Source organism: Malania oleifera, chromosome 2 (assembly GCF_029873635.1).
Source record: "Malania oleifera isolate guangnan ecotype guangnan chromosome 2, ASM2987363v1, whole genome shotgun sequence".
Classification (NCBI taxonomy): domain Eukaryota; kingdom Viridiplantae; phylum Streptophyta; class Magnoliopsida; order Santalales; family Ximeniaceae; genus Malania; species Malania oleifera.
In genome coordinates, this window is record NC_080418.1 from 142,054,169 (window position 1) to 142,081,057 (window position 26,889).

Genomic DNA, 26,889 nt, shown 5'->3' on the forward strand with positions numbered 1-26,889 from the left:
TCATGCATTCTCACAATCTCATGCATGCACATATCAGTTAGTCTGCTCAAAGGGTAGCTAACCTTCGTCGGTACAAAGTGAGCAGATTTCGTCAATCTATCCACGATCACCCAAATAGCATTCTGCCCGTGAAGCGCTGGCGGCAATCCGGTTACAAAATCCATGGAAATATGCTCCTATTTTCACACCGGAATAGGCAAAGGCTGCAACGGCCCTGCCGGCCTCTGATGTTCAGCTTTGACCTGCTGACACGTCAGACACTGCTCCACAAACCGGGCAATATCCCTCTTCATACCACTCCACCAGAAGGACTGGCGCAAATCCCGATACATCTTCGTACTATCCGGATGTACCATATACAAAGAACGATGCGCCTCCTCTAGAATCGTCCTTCTGATCTCATCATCTTTTGGAACACACAGCCTGGTCTCAAACATCAACACACCTCTGTCAAAGATGTTAAAATCCACAGCCAAACCCTACTGTACTTTCTCCACAATATCAGCTAACTTTGCATCATTAGCCTGCGGGGCTTTAATACGCTCATACAAGGTCGGTTGGATTATCAAGCTAGCAATGAATGCCTGATGATCACCAGACACCAACTCCACGCCAAGGCTTTCCAGATCCCGTCTGACATGATGCTGAGCTACAACTACAGTTACCGCTACATGTTCTAACTTCCGACTCAACGCATCAGCTACCACGTTAGCCTTTCCCGGATGGTAACTAATCATGCAATCGTAGTCCTTGATCAACTCTAGTCACCGCCTTTACCTCATATTCAGCTCCTTCTGTGTGAAAAAGTACCTAAGGCTTTTGTGATCAGTAAAAATCTCACACTGAACACCGTACAGGTAGTGTCGCCAGATCTTTAGGGCATAAACTACAGCAGCCAATTCCAAATCATGCGTAGGGTAATTCTTCTCATGCTCCTTAAGTTGCCGAGAAGCATAAGCTACCACCTTACCCTGTTGCATAAGCACACATCCCAAACCTTTCAGAGACGCGTCACTATAAAGCACAAAACCCCCATCCCCCGAAGGAATGGTCAACACTGGGGCAGTAACTAGCCGGTGCTTCAATTCCTGAAAACACTGCTCACAATCGCTAGTCCAGTCAAATTTCACCCCCTTCTTAGTCAATCGTGTCAGAGGTCCAGACAATTTCTAGAAACCCTTTACGAACCGACGATAGTAACCCGCCAGTCCCAGAAAACTCCGAACCTCCTATACACTCTTCGATCTAGCCTAGTCGACCACAGCTTCGATCTTACTAGGATCAACAGAGATACCGCCCTAAGACACCACATGGCCTAAGAACACGACCTGATTCAACCAGAATTCACACTTCTTCAACTTAGCATACAGCTTCTTCTCCCGCAGAATCTGTAACACTAACTTCAAATGTTCCACATGCTCTTTCGTACTCCTCGAATATACCAGAATATCATCAATGAATACCACCATGAATCGATCTAGGTACTCATGGAAAACCCTATTCATTAGATCCATGAACACCGCTGGAGCATTTGTCAACCCAAAAGGCATGACCAAAAACTCATAGTGGCCATATCTGGTTCGGAAAGTGGTATTTGCTACATTCTCAGATCTAACCCTCACCTGATGATACCCTAACCGTAAATCGATTTTCGAAAAGAAATGCGTGCCCTGCAACTAGTCAAAAAGATCATCTATACGAGGTAAAAGATAGCGGTTCTTCACCGTCACTTTGTTGATCTCACGGTAGTCAATACACATACACATCGTCCCGTCCTTCTTCTTCACAAATAATACTGGAGCTCCCCAGGGTGAAATACTCGGTCGAATAAAGCCCTAGTCTAGTAGTTCCTGCAACTGCTCCTTTAACTCCCGAAGTTCTACTGGAACCATCCGGTACGGAGCTTTAGAGATCGGTATCTTACCAGGCAGCAACTCTATCGCAAACTCCACTTCACGATCTGGAGGTAAACCGGCTAAATCATCTGGAAACACATCCAGGAACTCACTAACTACCGGAATGTCCTCGAGTCTTAACTCATCCCGTGGCAGTTAATTCATACAAGTTAGGTACCCCTGACATCCGTCCAAGAGTAGCCTCCTTGCCTGTAGTGTCGACAGAATCTGTGGCGTCGAACGCACACACGATCCCACGAATTCATATTCCTACTTCCCAGGAGGTCTAAACACTACTACCTTTTTACGACAATCAATAACCGCATAGCTAGAGAACAACCAATCCATTCCCAGTATAACGTCAAAACCCGACATGTCGTACACTACAAGATTTGCCGATAGCAGTCTCTCTTGAATCACAACTGGTCAGTTTCCTAACATCTTACTACAAATCGTTACACTCCCAGTCGGCGTAGTCACAGACAACATTTCATTCATCACACAGGTTTCCGCCTCACACAACTTCACAAGACTAACAGATATGAATGAATGAGGTGCCCCCGAATTAAATAAAACAACAACTCTATTCGAAAGCAATAACATGGTACCTGTCACCACGTTCCCAGCGTGTTCCGCATCTGCTGGAGTAAGTGAACACACTCTCGCCGGAGTCGTGGTTGCTTGGTGTTTCTCCCAAGGCATCTGATTACTCCCACGGTTCTGACTCTGTGCAGGTATAATCCTCCTCTCTTCCTGACAGTTCTTCGCCATGTGGCCCGACTTGCCACAGTTGTAACAGACACCCCAGAACGGCTGACATTCGCCATCGTGCCATTTACGGCACTTGGCGCACGGTGCGGAGGATGGATCCCCCTGAAAACTCGGCCGCTCGGTGTTCTGCCGATAACCAAAGCTGTAATTCTTCTTCTTCTTCCACTTACTCTGCTAAGGACCACTCTGAGGACCAAAAGATACTGGCATTTTCCCCTGAACTTGCACTATCTCATCTCCCCGAAGGTCAGTCTCAACTCCACCATGACAGAGAACTCACGGATCTGCAGCATCCCCACAAGACGGCGGATGTCTTTCCTCAGACCCCTCTCGAACGTCCGAGCCTTCTCGTGCTCATTCGGAACAAAGTACGGTGCAAATTGAGATAACTCGATATATCTGGAAGCATACCTCTGCACCGTCAAAGTTCCCTGCGTCAGGCCTGAAAACTCATCAGCCTTCGTATCCCGATTGGAGACCGGAAAGTATCTCTCGAAAAATACCTCCTTGAAGCGGCCCCACGTCATACCAGATGGACCAGCTCTCTGCCTCTCAAGCAGACTCACCGTCGTCCACCATCGCCCTACCTCCCCAGTCAGCTGGAAGGTGGCATACAAGACCTTCTACTTCTCAGTGCAGTGGAGGACTTCCAAAATCCTCTCGGTCTTCTCGACCCAGTCCTCCGCCACTATCGGATCGGGTCCTCTCGTAAATGTCGGAGGGTTCATGCGTGTGAACCTCTCGATGGTACACCCCGCATCAGTAGGAGAGCTCTCGCGTCTCCTAACACTCCGCCCAATCTCTCGGATCACCTGTCTCGCCGAACCATGAGACACAGAAGGAGACTCATCGCTTGTCGTCTCCTCGGAGCCACTTTCCAAGTTATTATCCTTGGATTCCATTCTAAAAACAAAATAGGAATCGGTTAGAATTCCTATATCGTACGAAGTTAACACAATCATAGACCTAATCATGTCAACTATTACTCTCACAGGTCTAAGCCTGTCCCGTCACACTGACATAAAAGTCGTCAATGGTCTGCCCTGCCTTTACTAGAATCGTCATCCTAGGAAAAACACAAAATACCACCGATAAATCCGGATCTAGCAACAAAACAACCCTCAACCAATACTACCCATTTCCGACATCCTATACTCTAGTATGTACACATCAATACTCCTAACCAAATCTACAAGACCTAACAACCTGGTTAGCTTTGATACCAAGCTGTCACGCCCCGAACCCGCAGGTGGGTCCCAGGGGTGAATTTAGTAACCTAACCTGTCTCTGTATCAATTTAAATCATACATGATACAATACAAAAGAGGGTCCGACCCCGTGGGGCGAACGGATGTTTCATATACATACACCTAAACATCCATACTCATCCAAAATACGTAGCGGAATACGGTCTTTTTATACATGAACAATATCATACCAGAGTCTATACAAACTAGGATATACATTCTCATAATATCAAACATACTCCAGGTGTCTACAGAACCATCCCAACAACCTGGATACCAAAACTCGTACCTAACTGGTACTAGCAGTAGCTAATGACACCCCAGCTTCCAGATGCTAGGATGCTAAATACGGCTACCAAAAGGACCTAAAAAACATTGTACGTACATTCGGGGTGAGACACCTCTCAGTAAGGAAGAAAGCAGGTTATATTAATGTGTGGCATACCAGTGTTATTTTACATACTTTATAACACTATAAAATACGATACAGTTCGAAACATTTACATACAGTTTCATACAGTTCCATACAGTTCCAGTATTTTCACAAAAACCATTCCAGTACATACGATACCCAAAACATATGGTCAGTGTCATCACACTAGTTCGCAACTACACAAGGTCACCTCGTCTCACAGCGATTACATTGCTACATACACAACTACGCTGTGACGACCGAGGCCTAATAGTGATTACATTGCTCCATACGCAACTACACAAGGTCACCTAGTCTCACATCGATTACATTGCTACATACGCAACTACAATGCGACAACTCAGGCCCAATAGTGATTACATTGCTACATACGCAACTACACAAGGTCACTTAGTCTCACATCGATTACATTGCTACATACGCAACTACAATGCGACAACTCAGGCCCAATAGTGATTACATTGCTACATACGGTGTAGAACACACCCTTCGGTGACCAGCCGGAACATACTGGTGATATTTCACACCCCGAATATAGAGCCGGCCACTCTCGTCCATGGTAGTTAACCGATACATGGCTGTTTTACAAATCCCTGGAATCATTCTGGAACTCACGTTCCTATACATTTCAGCGTACGGTAATTAGCCGCCATATAGCTGTTTTACAAATACCTGGAACAAATACATACAACCATACATACCACACTTATTTGATTTACGGTAAATCATATCGTTTACAAATTCAAGTATACAGTTTATGCAAATATGGATTACGGTCGCCTCAATAATACAGTTTCAACGTAATTAACAGTTTTCCAAACCAAGTAGAGATGATACCCGAAAACCCCAATTTTCTCGAAAACTGTAACCCGAAAATCCCGCATTTTTACCCAATAGATTTCCCCAAATATGTTGCCAAAACATACATACGATCGTAGCCTACAAGCTTACCGATCTCGATTTCAAAAATGAACTAATATAAACAGAATCCCCTTACCTTAACCCGAATTTCAACTACGAACTTTACGGTCCCAAAACTACAAACCGAGACTCCAAAACCTACAAACCACCATACAGTACAAGCTTACAATCCGTACTACTACACATATACTGAATCAGAAATGAAAACCAAGCCTTACCTCGATTTTAGCCCGAAACCCGAAATCGCTCGAAACGAGATTCCGATCCGCTAGAAACATAGAGAATCCTTCACTGATCCTCGCAGTAACTTTGGATTTACGAACCAAGCAATGATCGGCAAAGAAAACTAGAGAGAGAGAGTGTAGGGAGAGAGAGAGAGAGAGTGTTTGGGGAAACTTAGCCCCAAAGCAACCCAAAATATCCTTTTATAGGCCTTTGACCCAAGGGGATTCATCGATGAATTAGGGTCCTCGTCGACGAATTCTTCACTAGCCTCGTCGACGAATCGGCAGGCTCGTCGACGAGCCAGATATTTCACATTTTCCTGAACCTATCGACATTCACTCGTCGACGAGCTTCTAAATTTCGTCGACGAGAAGCTTTCAGCCTTCGTCGACGAATTATGGCCTCGTCGACGAATTCTGTGCAAATTTCATTTTTTACCCCTCTTTTACATAATTAACCCCTATATCATGGTTCGGTTTCTTACACAAGCAAACCTGTAGGCTTCTTATTCTTGGCTCAAATAAGTTGGGGATAAATATTTAACTTTAATAATTTCATAAAAATATGATGCTTTGTGGATTCACTAGGTGAACTTGTTTGACAAAAACTTTAAATAGGAATATGTGAAAATAAATTTGAGAACAAAATATAATTGGTTAGTTGTTAGGAGACAAAGGTTAAAAAATAATGACAATGAGAAATTTGTAAATATAATATATAGGCAAGGTTAATATGTAATTGCCTAAAGTTGAAAAAAAAATTGAAAAAAGAAAAATAAACAGAAGAGGGCCTGTTCACTTGGAATTCTTGAAGAATTATTGTGTTAAGAAGTTATCAATAATCTAGTATCATTATAATATAGTAGATTGTATGGACATATGTATATTGAATGGAGAATTTGCTTGGTTAAGGGAAAATATATATTTATATATATAAAGAAAGAGGAAATGTGGCAAGTAAATTTTGATAATCTATATATATATATATATATACATATACAACCTACTTATTTTATTTTCCTATTTCCTTTGTGAGTTAAGTTGTCCAAAATAAATAATCAAGAGAACAACTGTGATATTAGAATTAAATATTACAATACTAGGTATATTTTTCTTGAAATGCTCCCCTTTTTTTTTAGATTAGGGGGTTTTGTGTAGGGTTGTGTTTAGACCATCTTTAAAATTGATGATATTTATTATGGAAATATTGTTGTGGGAATATTTCTTTAGGAATTAATTGATTCAAACAGAGTTTTAATCAAGGGCAGCGAGACAAATGATCTTTGAGTGATTGATTTTAAAATAATTATGATTAATTATTGAGCCGAGATTTATTGCATTTATGCATTATCTGGATTTCCATGTATACTCAAAAAAATATGTACTGATATATTATTAAGTTGGTGGCACATCGACAAACCCATGGGGTGGGTGCACCTAGGTAGTTTGGACAAACTCCGATTGCAATACGTACATATACGTAATTACATATATATGGGGGTTGTGTGGGTGTGCGCGCATAGGAAACACATATAATTATATAAAATATATATCATTGTATTAATGGTACCAATGCATGTTAACCATGTAGATTAACCACAGAGATAGTATATCCAAGTATATATTTTTTTTATAGGTATACCTAGATGCATGTGTATTTATGTACATATATTAAGTGATTGAAGAAATATTAATATAAATGGTAATGCTAAATGTTAGTGTGAATTTAGTGTTTTTGCTTCACTTTGGTTATGTAATGTTATGTTATTTGTGTGGATTCATTGGTAAGGGTTTCATCTATTGTTTGCCACATTGATGAATATAAATTGTGGCGGTATGGTAATATGTGTCATTTGATGTGGTAATGTGTTGTAAGGTAATCATTAAGGGACGAGATTTTGTGATACCTAGTTTGCGTGGCAAAATTAAAATGAAACCCCTAAAAATCAAATAATTGACGATGTGACATGAGATATTTTAAACTAGAAATTCTAACTTAAAATCTCTTAGCCTATGTTCAAGGTGGTCATAAATTAAGAGTTGTATTACATTTTGGTAAAATGTAATATAAAATTATATTAAAATTTATCTCAATTCAAATATAAGGTCTGAAATCTATACTCCCAAACACAACATAACTTAACTTGAAATGAAACAATTGATGGAGTGGTTGGTTGGTTCACACCCCGAGCCATTGGTTGGTTCATACTCAAACAATAAAATATAAAATTATATTAAAATTTATCCAAATTCAAATATAAGATTTAAAATCTATACTTCCAAACACAACTTAATTGAAATAAAATAATTGAGGGTGGTTGGTTCACACCCCGAGCCATTGGTTGGTTCGTACTCAAACAATAGATTCATGATCATGATTCATTGGGTTGTATGCCCGGGCTGTCAATTGATCCATGCCCGGGCTGTCAATTGATCCACACCTAGGTCATTGATTGGTCAGGTCATGGTTTATGAGGGTTGTTGGTTGGTCGGTCCCAAAATTGTTGATCAGTCCACGGTCACAATAGATGTAGGCTGTTGGTTCAGGCACTGGCCTGCTGATTGGTCTACGCCACTGGTTCACAGCCAGCCTTTGATTCGTTCAGAGGCTGATTGTCTCTTGATGGCTTGGTTCACATCCTGCATCGGAATCAGACATGTCTATATATTTATTTCAAGTTACATCTGCATACTTATATACAATCTAGGTACACATACATGCACATATATATACATATATACATACCAAATTTGTTTTCAAAATAATCTAAAAATTCTCTCTACAAACCTAGTGTACTATTTTGCAAGCACCAAAAAAAAAGTTAAAAGAGGATTTGAAAATATTTTACGAAATCATATTTTGTTAAATGGGGTACAAGATTTACATGTCTTTTCTAGTTCACATCCGCATATTAGAGTCTACTTGAAAATGTGATAATGGCTTGAATACGACGAGTTCTATTGGAAATTGAAATTGTAATTCTGGCTCAAATTTAATATTTTATTTGAAACGAAAATTGATTCGGAAAACTCGAATGAGAATTTTCTTACAATCTGCAACAACACCAAATATGGGAAAAAAAATAAATAAATAACAATCACCTAGACCTCTCAAAGAGTTTATTTTCAATGGATACCTTAGTTGGGTACTCCTAAAGGAGGTACCTCCCATTACAAGAATCAAAAAGGTATAGAAATAACAAGTAGAGAAAAATGTTGCAGTACTGAAAACACTTCAAGGCAGGTTACAATGTAGTTTTCCTTAAAACATTATTTGTCCCCACTAGATTGGTGTGTATTGAGTCAACAAATACATTTCCAGAATATGATCTGATATCAATTGCGTTATACATGTTGTGCCGGGCACCCCACTTGTGTCAAACACCAATACTACAACTATTGCTATTGAATATATAAAAAATTAAAGTAATGCAGAAACTAATAATAAAACAGTAAAAAGAACAAGACAAAAAATTTACGAGGTTTGGTATAGAATTACCTACGTCCTCGGGCGCTGATGATCAATCCACTACTTTTTGACAAAGTACAACTTTGAGGTGTGTTTTACAAATGAAGAGTTGAGCTCTTTATATACTTTCAACCTCAAGTCCAAAAAACACTTCTCTCCAATGTGGGACAAATAATATAAAAAATTCAAAACAACCTTTTATACTAATGTGGAACTATTCTACCAATGTAGGACAAAAAAACAACAAATCTCCACCTTGACGATAAATTCAATAAATTTTTCAGTCACCAACATTTTCTGGAGTTCCACATCATCGGCGCCTTCAAAAATTATTCAGACTTGCAGGATATTGATCAAGTCCAAACAATGTTTGAACTTGATTGTTGTCACAATCTTAGTCAACATATCTACGGGATTTTCAGTTGTAGCATTCTTCTGAACAAGTATCTTGCCTCCATCAATAATATCCCGCATAAAATGAAACCGAACGTCAATGTGCTTCGTTCGTGCATGGTAGACTTGATTCTTTGCCAAATGAATAGCACTCTGGCTATCACAGAACACAACAATGTGCTTCTAAATAACTCCCAATTTTCAAGTAAACCCTGCAACCAAATAGCTTCCTTAACAGCCTCTGAAGCTGCCATGTACTCTACTTCTATTATAGACCAAGGCAATGGTAGACTGTAAGGTAAACCTCCAACTCACCGAACCATTAGTAAATGTAAAAACATATCCAATAGTTGATCGACGTTTATCCAAATCACCTACAAAATCCAAATCCACATATCCAACAACACTTTGATCAATAGTATTATTTTTCTTAAATACTATATCAATATCAATCATATTCATAATATATCTCAAATTCCATTTCACAGCTTGCCAATGTCCTTTTACCCGGATCATGCATATACCTGCTCACTATACTAACAACTTGTGAAATATCAGGTCTAGTACAAACCATTGCATACATCAAACTACCAATAGCACTTGCATAAGGAACTTGTGACATATACTTACGTTCTTCATCTGATTTAGGAGATAAAGCCGCACTAAGTTTGAAATGAGGAGTAAGAGGAGTGCTTACTGGTTTTGACTGCTCAGATATGCCATAACTCTATACTACCTTCTTCAAATATTTTTTCTGAGACAAACTAACTCTTCCTCTCATTCTGTCTCTGCGAATCTCCATGCCAAGTATCTTCTTTGCTTCACCAAGATCTTTCATCTCAAACTCTTGATTTAACTGACTTTTCAACTTGTTGATTTCTTCCCTATTCTTTGAAGCTATCAATATATCATCAACATTCAAGAGTAAATATATAAAAGATCCATTTTGTAGTCTGCAAAAATAAACACAATGATCATGTTTATTTTTAATGTACTTCTGACCCATCAAAAATTGATGAAATCATTTGTACCACTGTCTTGGAGACTGTTTTAAACCATACAACGATTTACCAAGTTTACGTACCCAATTTTCTTTTCCAGCAACCTGAAATCCATCTGGCTGAGTCATATAGATTTCCTCTTCCAAATCACCATGTAAAAATGCAGTTTTACATCGAGTTGAACTAGTTCAAGATCAAATTGTGCTACTAAAGCCAACAAAATTCGAATGGAAGAATGTTTAATAACTGGAGAAAATACCTCATTATAATCAATGTCTTCCTTCTGTGCGTAACCCTTAGCTACCAATCTAACTTTGAAGCGAACATTATTTGCATCTGGAAATCTTTCTTTCTTTACATAAACTCATTTACAACCAATTGCTTTCTTACCCTTGGACAGCTATGCTAGTTCCCAAGTCTGATTATGATGAAGAGACTGCATTTCTTCATCCATTGCTTTTTTCCACTTTTCTGATTCAGGGTTCCTTATTGCTTCTTTGAAAGTGTAAGGAACATTATCATCCACAACTGGAAGTGCATAGGCCACCATATCAGTATACCGAGCAGGTTTTCGAATTTCTCGTCTTGGCCTTTGAGAAACAATCGATTCTTATTGCTGTGAAGATTCTCGAATTGAAATCTCCTCTTCTTGTACACTATTCCCCACCATAACTGGAGAGCTACCTTGTGTAGTCTCATTTCTCACTGGGTTTCAACAAAATTGTCTCAACCTCCACCTAATGTTGAGTACCACTGGTTTTCTCTTCAACTTGTGACTCCTTGCATATTGTTTTCTTTATCATCGCAAGTTCATCAAAAGTTACATCTCTACTTAAAATCATTTTTTTCGTCTCTAGACACCAAAGACGATATCCTTTGACTCCTGCACTTATCCCCAAGAATATTGCTTTCTTGACTCTTGGATCCAACTTAGATTCTTTAACATGATAATAAGTCATAGTACCAAATACATGTAAAGAATCATAATCACTAGCAGGCTTTCCAAATCATACCTCATAAGGTGTTTTCCCCCTTATTGCAGATGATGATAGACGATTGATGAGATGACACACATATCTAACAGCCTCAGCCCAAAACCTTTTGTCTAACCCAGCATCAGAACACATACATCGAACTTTCTCCAGTATAGTCCGATTCATGCGCTCTGCCACCCCATTCTGTTGTGGTGTATTTCGAACTGTGAAGTGTCGAGCAATACCTTCATCCTGACATACCTTCATAAACGGGTCACTCGTGTATTCACCACCATTATCTGATCTGAATCATTTAATCTTTTTGCCAGTTTGAGTTTCAACTAATTTTTTCCACTTACAGAAAATATCACACACTTCATTTTTATGCTTCATAGAATACACCCAAACTCTTCTGAAAAAATCATCAACAAAAGTGACAAAATAATGCATACCACCCAACAAAGCTGTTTTTGTGGGCCCCCATACATATGTATAGATGTAGTCTAAAATACCTTCAGTCTGATGGACTGCTATGCCAAATTTCACTCTAGTTTGTTTTCCCAAAATGCAATGCTCACAAAATTCAATTTTGCACACCTTTGCACCCTTTAACAAACCTCGCTTAGCTAATTGCTGCAAAATTTTTTCTCTTGCATGTGCTAATCGCATATGCCATAATCCGGTTGTATCTGAACCTGCATCTTTCTCAAAAACAACAGCTACTAAGCAAATAACTGTACTACCTTGTAAATAATACAAGTTATTTTTCCTTATTCCTTTCATCACCACCAGCGCACCTGATTTAATCTTTAAGGTTCCATCTTTCAAAGTGATAGTGAACCCTTTAGATTCTAAGGCACCCAATGAAATCAGATTCTTCTTTAGGCTTGGAACATACCTAACATCAGTCAAGGTTTAATAGTTCCATCTTGACATTTCAACTGTATTGATCTTATTCCAGTTGTTTTACAAGTATTATCATTTCCCATAAAAACAACCCCACCATCTAATTCTTCAAAATTAGAAAATCATTCCCTATTGGGACACATGTGATAAGAACAACTAGAATCCAGAATCTACTCACCAAAATAATGTGACGAAGATGTTCCAACAAGAGAAAAATCTGACTCACTTCCATCATCATTGGTTATATTGGCATTAGAATGTGTTTTGCCCTTATTCTTCTGTTGTAATTTAGGGCAATCTTTCTTCCAATGCCCTCTCTCACAACAAAAGGCGCATTCATCTTTAGTAGGTCTCCCACGAGATTTACTCCTCTCATGAGATTTACTCTTCCTTCCAGGCATACGACTCTAAGAACGTCCCCTTATTGTTAGTGCTTCTGTTGTTTCCTTATGAACCCTCTGATCCTTCTTTCTGCATTCAGCACTAATCAATGCAGTACAAACGGCATCATAAGTAACTTTATCTTTCCCATATAATAAAGTGGTGGTCAAATGTTCATACTCATCAGGGAGAGAATTCAGTAACAATATGGCTTTATCCTCATCTTTCACCTTTTCATCCAAATTTAACAAATCGGCCAAAATTTTATTGAAAGCATTTATGTGGTCATTAATCGAAATACCTGGTTGATACTGGAAGCGAAACAGTTTCTTTTTCAAATACAGCCGATTTTCCATACTCTTGATCATAAATGTATCTTCCAATGTCTTCCACAATTTCTTTTCAGATGTCTCCCTCATAAGAAAATATTTCTGATTTTTGACGAGACACAGACGAATTGTACCACATGTCTGACGATTGATCTTTTCTCAATCTCTGTCACCCATATCTACTGGTTTATCATCCAAAGCAATATCTAGTTCTTACTGATACAAGATGTTCATTACCTCACATTGCCACATACTAAAATTATTGGTACCATCAAATTTCTTCACCTCAAACCGAGCATTAGCTATCGTCTTCGATGATGATGCCGAAGCTGAAGGGGTTGGAGTTCGTGTGGACAGAGTTTTTTCTATTGCTGCACTAGTTTCTGCCATCTTCTATATATTCAATAGCAACCAACAAAGCAAAAGGCCTAGGATGAATAGTACGTACCAACTCTGTCTACTTTGTTTTATCCTATAAAATTTCACTTTGACCAAGTCGACCTCCAGGAAGCGACTGAGCCGCAATGGTCTCTGAGCACTCGCTCAGATAAGGTCTTTCTTAAGCATTAAACGTGGAATCAAGGATCCTAACAAAGGAACACCTCCGTATCAACACTATTCAACCTAACTCTGATACCAATTGTTGTGTCGGGCACTCCACTTGTGCCAAACACCAATACTACAACTATTGCTATTGAATATATAAGAAATTAAAGTAATGCAGAAACTAATAATAAAACAATAAAAAGAACAAGACAAGAAATTTACGAGGTTCAGTATTTAATTACCTACGTCCTCGGGCGCTGATGATCAATCCACTATTTCTTGACAAAGTACAACTTTGAGGTTTGTTTTACAAATGAAGAGTTGAGAATTAGGCAAAATTATTTCTTTTCCGAAAGATTGCATCTGTTCAAATCTGAGCCATTCGCGAAGCAGATTTCTGAAATCGACCAGGCGCCAACCTGGTCGCGCCCTGGTCAAGCCTTGGTCGACACATTCTGAAAAATCAATTATTTCTTCATGTTACTGTCGACTAGGTCGCACTTCCATGGTCTCCTGGTCGCACCCTGGTCGAGACATTCTAGAATTCAATTATTCTGACCGTCAGATTATTTATACGGTTCAGATCGCACCACTTGATCTTATAAAAAATATAAGATTAAATTTAAGTCATCCGATCATGATCAACGGTCAAGATCTCACAACGATGCAAACGTGCTAAGTGCTTGTGCACCAACTAAATGTGCCATTAGCGCCCTACAGCCCACATGCGCAAAGCACCGTCTTAGGGTGCATTAGAGTACACACTAGCAATATCTCTTAACCAACTTTAAAAGATTATTCCACCTTATCATTTATTAATGACTTTTCATTTTCCACTCTTTTCAATGTGGGACAAACCCACATAGCATTAGATACTCCTCATGAATGCTTTAGAAAATTCACAAACAAAATATTTTGAAAACCCCATAAAATCGATTATTTTAGAAAATATTTCAACAAAAAGTTCATTTCATATCCCATACCACTACTTACTCCTTTCAGATTCGACTAAGAAGTTTAACATAGAAGTCCCAGACGTAAACACTATAGGATGCCCCCTAAGAGATTCCAATGCATTGTCATATATTTTTTTTTTTCTAGATTTTATGAGATGATCAATGTGTAACCGCAAATTTCATTCCTTCAAAATTAATGACAAGGTAATTTGAAAGAAATTTGTATACTAAATAAAATGAAAATGGTAAAATCTCTCTCTCTCTCTCTCTCTCTCTCTCTCTCTCTTTATATATATATATATATATATATATTCTTTACAATAAAGAATAATAATTCCTCTTATTCAATCTAAAGGTCTACCAATTTGAGGGTTCAAAGAACATGTTCTCAAAGACAATGGTGAATCTTCCAAACAACGAATTTGATTATCTATCATAAAATGAATGTATTTGTATTTGATTCTCAATCTCCTTGAAAAGAGTTCATTGATTTAAGGGCTCAAGAGTGTTCCTAAATGAATTGGTGGTAGATTTTTCAAATGACAAATTTGCTAATCTTTTTGAAAATGAATTTGTATTTGATCTTCGATTTTCTTGAAAAGATCTATTAAATCAAGAGCTTATGTTCCTGGATAAATAGGTAGTGGATCTCCCTTTATCAATAGATAGATTTGTATTTGGTCTTCGATCTCCTTTAGAAAGATCTATTGATTCAAGAGCTAGTGTTCCTGAATGAGTCGATTGCAGATCTTCCAAATGATGGGTTTGTTGATTTATTGAAAGATAGGTTTTCATTTGATCTTTGATTCAGGGCTATAGTGTATGTTCCAGACGAAGAATTTGAAAATCAACAAGAAGATGGATTTGCACTTAATCTTTGTAGGCATGAGCATGGTCACAAAAAAATGAATTTTCAAGCAAAGAGTGAATTGCAAAAGAATGGTCGAAGACTTGTTTTTCTATAACTTACTAATCTTCACAATGTAGACAGCTTTGATCTCGAGTTTTTGCCAAAAAATACAAGCTAGATTTTTCTTCACAGGTTAATATTTGGCTCATAGTTGAGAGCCACTTTTGAAAAGCATAAAAGATTTTATACAAAGAAACTAGGGTGAGGTAAAATCTTAAGATTTTTAATATCCTAACATGCGTCCTGACTTATACAAGATATGTAATATCCTGACACATGTTGAGTTGTTTATATGTAGGACTATTAACTAGTTAGGTTCATATTTAAATATTGAGCCCAGAGTCTCCTTAACAAGTGCCGAGACATCTTTAATTAATTGGACCTATGATAACTAGTCAAACAAATTTTTAGTTTGACCAATAAGACATTGAAAAATTTTTTTAATGGCTACACTGTAAGTGCTCTTGCAAGTGGAAACAGCAACTACAAAGAAAACTAATGAAGATAAAAATTATAAATATATATCAAGTGATCCCAGCGAGGCAAGATTTGATTTTATGTTCCATAGAGTTGTGGGCTACCTTTGGCTCCCCAAAAGTCATACTTCAATGAATCTACACATCCAAATCAATCAAAACGAGGATCTAAATATACCAATTTTGCAGAGTCAAAACATATACTAACCAATCGTGCTAATTATAAAGAATAGTCGATTGATTAAACTATGCGAAGTAAATCTAGGACTAGTGGTTCATCTCTTGGCCTTCTTAAGGGAGGCTAGGGTTCAGATCCCCTCCTTTAAACCTTGGGAGATACAAAGAGATGGGGTGCTATTGAGTAGGATAGCAGACTCCCCCCTTTTTAGTGGCCATACAAAGCCAAACTCCCAAAAAATGAGTTGAAAAAAAAAACAAAAAACAAAAACAAAAACAAAAACAAAAAAAAAAAACACTACTCATGCTTTTTTAGTGTCTAAAACATAGATTCAAAAATTAAATTAATACTTGAACTATCAAGAATTTAAAGTCTAAATATACGAACTTGTATACATCTAAACATGCTTTATCCTATATAAGCAGTAAAATGACACAAATGAACTTTTAGAATAGAAGGGATTACCTCTCTTGAGCTTCAAAAGGATGAATTTTCCCTCATCTATTATTGTATCTCTTTCTTTGCAATAATATCTTCCAAACCCCATGGAATTACCTCTAACCCCGTTGTAGAAAATGAGGGACAGGTTTTGACACAAGGCTCAAATTCATGAGTTTGTTATCTCATTTTCTTTTCATTTCAGAGGTTTATCAGCTTGGGGAATATGGATTAGGTTCGTGAAAGAAATGAAATTTTAATCTATATTGCAGGAAGAAAGAATGTACAAGGAGGACAAGAAATCTTCTAAAGTGAAGCAAAATAGGAAAACAATAATCAAAAAAGAAAAAGGCCTAAATCAAACAAGGAGAGCCAACTACTCTTGCTAAATATCCCAAAATGCCCAACACCCAAAGCATCCTAATGAAATTACCCATAATAAAGCAAAAAATACAATCCAATCCCAAATCAAATTGACAATCCTGGAAATACAAGCAACACTTTCTAGCCAAAGCCACCACAAGACAGCAAAAGAACTTCATATTGCCATAAAGTCCTAGCATCTTTATGCCTCCCAGATTCTACAATGATCAAAATGCTAGGATACGCCCAACACTCTTCAAACAGATGAAAAAGCTCACGACAAACAAGCCACAAAATAGTGTAGGACGACGAAGGAGCATCTGTCTTCCCGCTTAACATAACATTGTTGGTGTTAATTCTAAAGCACAAGCCTTAACCTTAGGAAGAACCGTAACTTTTCCACAAATAATTACATGAGGAAAAAATTGGGATGACTGAGTTAGGTGGACATACAAAGAGCTACATGAGAAAACACTGAAAGCATCCAAATTCCAAATACAAACATCTCCTATAGGAATACCCAAAAAAATCAAACAAAGAAATTAGTGAACTCGATTTTCCACTCTAATATTAGTATCCCATCCCACCCATTCGTTTGCAAGCGAAACACACTTAATCACTTTGTGCATAGGAGAACTCACTTACAAGAGAAATCATCATAGAAAAAAGGTATACATTTTTTTAAAACCAAGGACTCAAGAGCTCTTATTTGATGTCAGTTTGAGTGAGCTTCCATCACACTCATTGGGACAGCCAATCAGTTGACAGAGAGCTGATCGGTTGTCTGCCCAGTTTCTCTCCTATATTTGAAATGTTCAAATGCTTCCAGATCCTCCTCAATGTCCTATCTGAAGTAAGTTTCAGCTCCTTAGGTTCCAACAATGTGAAATCCTTCCCCAAATCAAATGCAAGAACCCAAATCTATAGAATTACAGCCGATCTTTGGGTCAATAGAGTGGCATCTAAAACATTTGATCAAAGATCAACTATGTTCTACTGGAGTCTAACTACTATTTTTTTCATAAAATAAACTAAAACAGCATTACAGTTACCAAAAAATGCATTATATTAATCTCTCCAATATTATTAATTGCTTGTCAGGCTTCAATTCCATTCAGTATAAAACAAAATTTGAATGAACGGGGTTGAATTCAAGTATTTTTCAAACAGGTATTTTCACTGCCTCAACTCAAAGGAGGAAGCCTGGTGTCACGAGGTGGTAGATTTCCAAGACGACATGGTATTACCCTTACATTAATCTGCCTAAGACGTGACGGAGTCACACCCACGTAGTAACAACACCACACCAAGTTCTATCCAATCGTACTCATCCTTATCCATTATTCAAGTCTCACGGCAAACTAATCTTTGTTCCAACTAAAATTGTCAATGAGGAATCATGATTCAAACAATAAAGGTATAAACCTCACATTCTACCGGTACTGAAAATAATTCTCATCCCAAAGCACATTTCTCATGTAAGAGTACCTCCACTTACCACCCACTAGCCGAAGTTAAGGGAAGCAACACCATAACACTATACGAGTCTGACATATGAAGGATCAATATTCCTCGATAGTCCAATTGGGCATGAGACTACACCGCCCAGAGCATATCCAAGGGCCAACATGAGTGTAAATCTCAACCACTAGACTACGAATAACACGCGCCTTCATTCTCTAATAAGTTGCCTATGGGGCTCCCAATCTGACATGCAAGCCCAAGACACCCCTTGAAGATGTCTGGAGCCCATCCCTAAACTCTTCTCAAGGTACTCAATTAGTAACCAATGGGATACCAGGGGAGGTAGGCCGCTCACCTGGTGTTCCCCAAAAGATAATCTCTCCAGTGCATTCTCATTCACATACAAGTGACCACCTATATGTCTAATAACAATCATACATCATAGCCCAAAAATGCTACCATGGCAACTGTCTATATCCACCACAATGTTACAATGACATTCCAAATACAACTTATGACATCTCTATAATTGAAAAGCTCAGAGTTATAGGCACGATACGACTTGACAAAATTGATCTTCCTAATTTAAAAGTCTAATGTGTCGTTTTGTATTCGTTTCGTTTTCGTTACGTTTCGTTTCTATCTGTTTGTAGTTTGCTTTGCTGGAACCACAATATTCCTCCATCATAAGTGAGGGGTTTTCTAATAAAGAAAGGAGGTGTCACCCTCTTTTATGAATAATAATAATAATAATAATAATTAATAAATAAATAAAATTGAAAAACTCGGTGCACAAAGCTCCCGCGTATGCGGGGTCCGAGGAAAGGGCGAACCACAATGGGTCTATGGTATGCAGCCTTAAATTGCATTTTTGCAAGGGGCTGTTTCCACGCCTTGAACCCGTGACCTCCTGGTCACATGGCAACAACCTTACTGTTGCGCCTAAACTCCCCTTCTCTATAATTGAATCTATATACTAACCGAAGTTCCTTCTGACATGAACACCATAACCATCCAAGGTTGCCCAACGAGCCATTTGATATATGTCATAGTTACAAGAATGTAGGACCATAGCATATTCCCCCACTCCATCTTATTAATGTCCTCATTGATTGGCAACCATATATCTTCTATTGAAGCTTCCACAAGCCCCAATTAAGAACTCTTAGAACAATCGAGCTTCAACACTCTTGTCCTCACAGCACACTTACTCATCTCCATTACCCACGATAGACCTGAACCCAGTTCCCATCAGAAGGACCCTTTTGGAACACATTCCTAAACACAAAGTCCTTTTCAAATCTCATTATAGAGCTTAAATTTAGATTCCTATAAGAATCACACTCTAATCTCTAATTCCTCTATGAAATCAATATGTCCAAGAACATTGCTCAAACCCACTTGTCATCAACCAACCTTATTACCACAAGTTTTCAAAGGTACCAATCAATCCTCTCAAAACTCTACCTCACTAATCCTTGATACAGATTTGTATTTTGTCATTGTCTCTTAAAGCCCAAGCTCTCACCAAAGTGGAGAAAATTCATCACCTAATATATCGAGCAAAATCCTTCCCATGGCCCAATCTCACTCTTGAAATCAAAGGAAACCCTTATCAGTTTAGCCCAAGGGCCATCATACCCAAAATTCCATTTTGTTTGTGATTTCCTAAAATTGACATCTGACACATAGATTTGATACCATCTACTGGAGGTTGACACAACTTCCTTTCTATTGCAAAGCGTTCCATTTTGTAACCCTCATTTCCAAAATTATATTGACTACCTCTTCCACCATTTACTCGCTCACAAACAAGATTCCCACACCAAATGAACCTTCAAGGCCCATTCTTGACACTATAGTTCAAATATAACTCCACATCTCGAAGACTCTCCAAATCTGGTAATCCCACGACTAACACACCAAGCATGACGTCCAAGCTCAATTCCAATATTTTAGTCCAAAGATGAGTCCCCACCCTAGAGTCTCAAAAGCATGTTTCCAACACTCGACTCCAAAGATAGGGGTGAGCATAATTCGGTTAAAACCAAATTAACCAAATGGTTCGATTCGGCTAAAAATTTATTTGGTTCAGTTCAGTTTTCATTTTCATTGAATTTCGGTTTTCAGTTCAGTTTTCGGTTCAATTTTTGGGTTCGGTTAATTCAGTTAACCGAATTAACCGAATAGTATAAATTAATAATAAATAATTATATATATTATACATTAAAATATTTTATATAATATATATATAAACTAAATTTTTATTTATTTTTTATATATTAAATATAATAAAATTTTATATATATTATATATATTTTTATATTTTATATATATTAAAAATCTATATTTTACATATATTAAAATATTAAATCGATTAAAATAGGTTAATTAATTTAATCGAAATTTGGTTTGGTCGGTTTTGAGTTCGATTAAATATAGAATTTCAGTCAATTCGGTTAATGAGATTTTTTAACCGAAATTTTTTTGCTAATTAACCGAACCAATCAAAGCTCACCCCGATCCAAAGATGAGTCCAAACCCCACAGTCTCTTAAATATGACCAATTTTAGGTATCAAAAAGTCCACATTCCAAACTTCTCAAAAGTACCCAATATTCTCGCACCCACTTCAAATGTCAACCATGCGGTCTACACAACTATCAAATATCTACTCAAATTCACTTTTGGGATCCTCAAGATTCAATAGTATAATTCCCACCTCGTGTACCAACCCTCAGTATCATATCTAGTCTTCCACGCCCTTAGGAAAAATATATACATATATTTATACATACATACATATACATACATACATACATACATATATATTAACCACTATCCATTGTGGCTAAAGTCCTAATACCACTACCCTCTAGCTTTCCTATGTTCGAACTCAAATCTTCTGAATAGATTGCCCTCTAGCAAAGTTGCATCAAAAGTAACATGCTCAACAACAAACAAAAAAAGCCCCCTAGCCACAACAACTCATGTTCCCTCTAGAAACAGGGCTCAAATGCCCTCTAACACGAGTAAGGATAAGGCCCAAAGGCCAATGAGCAAAAGTGCTCAACTGTCAATTCCACAAATGCAGTCTTCAATCACGTTCCAATTAGAGCTCAAATCATAAAGTCCTCTTGGAGTTCCAATGAAGTCCTCTAACCAACATTTGCAATTCCCCTAAGTCCATACTTCATTGGATTTTCGTGCAATACCTTCTACAAACTCCTACATCCATCCCTTCCATCAAATCCAAGAATATTACCTCTGCCTATAGAACAAGGACACCACAAAGTCTTAATGTATCGTAATTCAAGCTCAAGTGCCAACCAAAATAGGAGAAATCCATAATGTCGCCTTAATACACGCCTAAAGGCCCCAAGGTCTTCTGATCTTAGTTTCCACAAATCAACCTCATTCCTCATCAAGGGTATGGGGCACTATCAAGCATCCTAATGTTGAAAGGGCAAACTACCAAAGGCTAACTGTCTCCTCATTAATGCAGGAGTCACATGACAAAAGGGAAGAGAGTGATCAACACCCACTCAAAGGTAGATTGATTCTTCTCCCACTCAATGTCACATATTGAATTCCCATTCTAGAGTTGAGGCCCACAATATCAATCTCAATTTAGCTCTCAAAATAGAAACACACTATTACACACTGATATCAATAGTCACGAACTATAGATTACCAAGCCCTAAAGGAATCACCCTTGTCTTAATATGCCTAAGATGTGACAAAGTCACCTATGCGATGAAACAACACCACCGAGTCCTGTCCAATTGTACTCATTATCATCCGTGGAAACACTCCAATGTCCAATAAATGATTAACTCTCATGGCACGACAATCCTTATCAACAATTGAAATTGTCACTGATGAACTATGATTTGAGCAACAAGGGTGTTGAACTCACATTCCACCAATATTAAGAGTAATCCCCAAAACACAATCCTTGTGTAAGAGCAATTGCCACTTGACATCCACTAATTGGAGCTGAAGGAAGCAACACCATGCCTTGTACAAGTCTAACATACTAAAAATCAACATCCCTCAATAGTCTAATTGGACACCCAAAAGTACACCCAAAGGCCAATACAAGCGTAAATATCAACCTCTGGGCTAAGAAAAACGCACAACTTCATTCTCCAATGAGTCATCCATGGATCTCCTAGTCCCACTCGGAAACCCAAGACACCCCTTCAAGGATGTCAAGAGCTTGCTCCTGAGCTTTGCTCAAGGCGTTCACAAAGTACCCAATAGGATACCGGGGGAAGTAGGTCACTCACTTGGTGTTCACCCAAAAAAATATATCTTTGATGTATTCTCGTTCACGTGCAAATAAACACCCATAGGTCTAATGATCATACATCACGGCCCAAGATCGCTACTATGTAGGGGTGGCAAAACGGGTTCACGAGCCGGACCCGAGGGGGTCGTAAATGGGTCGAGGTTAAACGGGTTTGGGTTGTCCCGTTAATAAACGAGTCACAACAATGTAAACCCTAACCCGTTACCCATTTAAAAAATATAATTTATTTATTTTAAAATTTTCATATAAAATGACATTTTAAAAAAAAAACTCTATTTTATTTATTAATTATTAGTATCTAAATAAAAACTACATAAAAAGCAGATCAATGGCCAGTGGGGAATGAAAGTTTAGAAACTTCGGCTTTGTTTGGCAGTCTATGCTTCCATGGCGCCTTCCACTGCCCATCACCATTCACTTGTCATTCTGCTCGCTTGAACGGCCAATGATTTTGTCTTTGGCATGAGGTTAGAGATGGCGGTGACCCCCCCCCCCCCCCAAAAAAAAAAATCATTGTAAAAAGCATACGCTGTAAATCACCGATGCCCAAATCGTACTAGCCTGCTAGGTGAGAACTGAGACTCGGGAGATCTCAGATCAGGGGTGGCTGCGTTGGGGCCCTAGGGGGTCATTAAGCGAGGACGACGAGAGGACGAGAAGGAGAGGAGGGTGCGGCGTGCTAGGCAGTGAACTTGGGTAGAAATTAGGGTTATTTTTAAATGTATATATATAGGAAAATAAACGGATCACCTAACCCGAACCCGGCTAACCCGTTTAATAAATAGTTTGGATCTGGGTTGATCCGTTTATAAACGGGTTGACTTGTATTAAAACCTGGTCACGGGTCACCCGACGGGTTTTAACCCGTTTTGCCACCCCTACTGCTATGGTGACTGTCCAAATCCACTATAATGTCATAGTGGCATTCCAAATACATCCTAAGGCATCGCCATATTCTAATCCGCATTAACCGAATGTCTCTCCATAACCCATCCGACATGAACACAATAACCATCCCAGGTTGTTCAACGAGTCCTTTGACATGTGTTATAGTTGCAAAAATGTGACACCTAGCATCGAAAAGAGTAGGACTAGGAGTTCGTGCCATTCTAAATCATAGCCAATCACAGGCTCTGAGTAAGAAAATTAGCAGTGCAATAAATAAATAAATAAATATACAAGCCCGATGTGTTATTTAATAAGAACAAGAAGAGACCCTTCCCAGAAATGGTAAAACATTTTTCCCTAGAGGCCAAAACCAAACAATGACTGAATAATACTCACTACCAATCTTTTGCTCTCTAATCTCTACAAGAATCTTAAGCAAAAGTTTCCATATACTCATCTTCTCCAAAGAATATTTGTCGGTCATAACTATGCTCAGAGAAAGTTAAGGCAAAGTCCACATGAACACGCAGCAACTACAACTATTACAAAAAAAAAAATATCGCCATTGTTTTTAAAAGCAAAAAACATGATTGAATAAGGTAAGAATAATTAAAAGTACCTAAAATAAAGTAAGAACTATTAAACGTCGCTGTACATCCAACAAAAAATTTACCTCCCCCAATTATTCCAAATTTCCAATATTACTATTGTTTAACACGCACGCACACACACAAAAACATTTGTTTATTATATTACCAAACTAAGAACCTTTTACAAATAAATATATGTTACATAAATTCAAAACATCTAAGAAATCTTACATTGTTCATATAGATAGGGTCAGTCCAAACTCTCAATTTGATAAGATCAATCTAGGCATATCTCACATTTTTTGTGAGCATCCAAAACATTACATGCATGCTTCCATACAAGCACATTTTACTCTTCAAAGAGCACGGGGTATTCAATTACTTTTACAACAAAAGTTCCAAGCAAAGCTTCAGCATTTGTAAAATCGTTCATAAGTCACATCTTCAAATGCACCATAGAAGTTTACAAAGAAGGTCTGAGCTTAATCAATTTTTGCCATAGCCAAGAAGCTCTTGTGAAATTGGACTGCGATGCACTTAGGTATAGTAAATGTTCCTATGGACACCTCATCGCCCATTAGAATAACAAGAAGCTATTGGTGATAAGACAAGGTCAGGTTAAACCCATTATCGAACATTCTAAACCATGTAAAACATTTGTTATGGTAGTCTTGATTTCAAATAAATGCCCAAACTGTTTTCAAAGACATTTATGCATTTGGCAATCAAATAAATGTCAATTATAATAATTAAAAAAGCAAATAGAACATGAAAAGCTTCTGATATAGTGGGCCTGTAAAACTCACTAGGACAAGCGATATAATTGAATCAGACAAAGCAACAAGCAGTGAAACCAAAGACAGATAAAGCACCTACACTACATGACAAATAAGCCTTTCCAAACCATACAAGTGCATAACAAGCCCATACGAAAGGTTTGGTTACGATATTAGTTCGTATTTCCAACTTAGCAATAACATTCTTCCATGTGTACTAGCATGTAGAAGTGCATGATCAAACATAAACAGGCCCTAAGGTGTGAGAAATATGCCCTCAAACCCAAATAGTTTGGGATGCCTCGGATGCCTTAAGAGTCGAAGAGCACCCATACAAGTCCCTTCAAAAATATGGTTATTCAGAAACGTGAAATTTTGAACCATTAAGAACTTAGCATGTAGTCTCTACTCACAAGGCCGGACCAAAAACAAAAGGTTGATTAGGATGGGAGAAGATTTTCAATAAAATATTGCACATATCCCTTCTTTCACTTAAGAGCAAACCATACTAAAAACACAGTTCAATAACCAAGATGTGAAGACGAGACACAGCCATCCACGCACAGATTTTCATCCAACAACAATATAACCAACCTCAGCGACTCCCATTTAGATTTGATCAAATTCTGCAGCTCACTTCATCATCTTGCTCTTCACCACCTCGATTAAGGGCAAATTCAGACAAGCCCCTTATATTTCCTGCCATCAGAAAGAAATTCATAATTATATAACATCAGCCACCACAAAAACCCACTCAACTCTCCCACTCCCACTGTCAAAGCCCTCCCTGCCACCCCACCCCACCCACACCCCCAACAAAGGGAGAGGGAAAGAGAAACTCCATCAGAAAATTGAAAATAAACACAAGAAGCTAAAGAGAAAAATCAAGGGATTTAAGCTTTTCTGGCATAAATGGTAATCCACAATAAAGATTATTGCTTTCTATTTCTTTGGCGTCCTCATGCATCCCTTGGGTATGCAAAACAAGAGGTTGCAACTGCTCTCCCTGATTCACACATAAGGTACACGCTACAAACCACTTGTCCAGAACAGAATGAGAACAAGCAAATGTTTATTGGTTCTTGAAACTTGAGGCTTGCATAAAGGGTCAAGCAAAATACCAACAAACTTCATATTACCTCTCTTACAGATGGTGAAAAGGATAAACAAATTTATCTGGGTCCAAAAGTCCCAAGCAGATGACAAGAAACAGAATGCAGAGATACAGTAACCCATCAACTTACCACAAGAGCACAACATCTTTTTAAATGCAAACCTTGCAAAAATGAAGTGAAAATTTTAACAAAAAATAGAAGAACAAAAAATAAAAATATTAAAAAAATAGATTCTAAAAAATCAAATGTGATTGACCCACAAACACACCCTATAAATCCATTAAACAGATCAAAGAAGCTTAATCATGTTAACATTCAGCTCATGCAAAAGCTCACTATGTACTGCATAAAAGGAAAATATCCCTTTTTGTTCTTTCATTAAATAATTGAGTTTACATCATTTCATTTGTTCATTGGCCAGACATAATGTAAGAATCACTACAACTAAAAAATTGAAAACTGAACTCATGTCCACCCTCCAATTCCCCACGCCCACATATATCCCGTAAAATGGTCAAAGGATGCTCTGTTGCTAATGTTTCTTCTCACTGGATACACCATTTTCCATTCTGTTGTCAAACCCATGGTAAGGGACTTCAATCATGGGCCTGGGGACTGGGCGGCCACTGAAATCTTCCGGAAAGAATTCAAAATCGGGACCAAAGTTGAACTTGACAGTGCAATTAGGTTGATTGGGAAGAGTGTACATAGAAGCAGCAGGGTAGTAACGACCGCCGTACAGATCTTTGAAAGCGACCCCTTGGCATACCCCATTTTTGAAGAAGGATATCTCACTTCCTGCACAGCGAAGGATATTTTTTATTCACAAAATGATTAATTACTGTCAAGAAGAACTGTCAGGCACACATCAGAAACTGTAGCTTGTCTCTCTTCTTCGACACTCATCAAATATTGTCTAATCAACCCTATA

General features: G+C 38.0%; 2 protein-coding genes across 3 annotated transcripts in view; one reads left to right on the plus strand and one right to left on the minus strand.

Moving 5' to 3' along the window:
* The window catches only part of LOC131149242 (ABC transporter G family member 15-like), a 45,599-nt gene that overhangs the window by 11,526 nt on the left and 7,184 nt on the right, over positions 1-26,889 (plus strand). The gene's annotated exons all lie outside the window — the stretch shown is intronic.
* LOC131149243 (protein TRAUCO) overlaps positions 7,701-26,889 on the minus strand; it is a 32,062-nt gene continuing 12,873 nt past the window's right edge. Inside the window, exons 2-3 of one of the 2 annotated variants that reach the window (XM_058099518.1) lie at positions 25,438-25,542; positions 7,701-8,131 (exon numbers count right to left, since the gene is read on the minus strand). In XM_058099518.1, the coding sequence (XP_057955501.1) occupies positions 25,463-25,542 (80 nt within the window). In that variant the 3' untranslated portion in view covers positions 7,701-8,131; positions 25,438-25,462. Of the gene's footprint in view, positions 8,132-25,437; positions 25,543-26,298; positions 26,757-26,889 lie in introns of those variants that run through there. The other variant, XM_058099517.1, reaches the window with a different exon arrangement.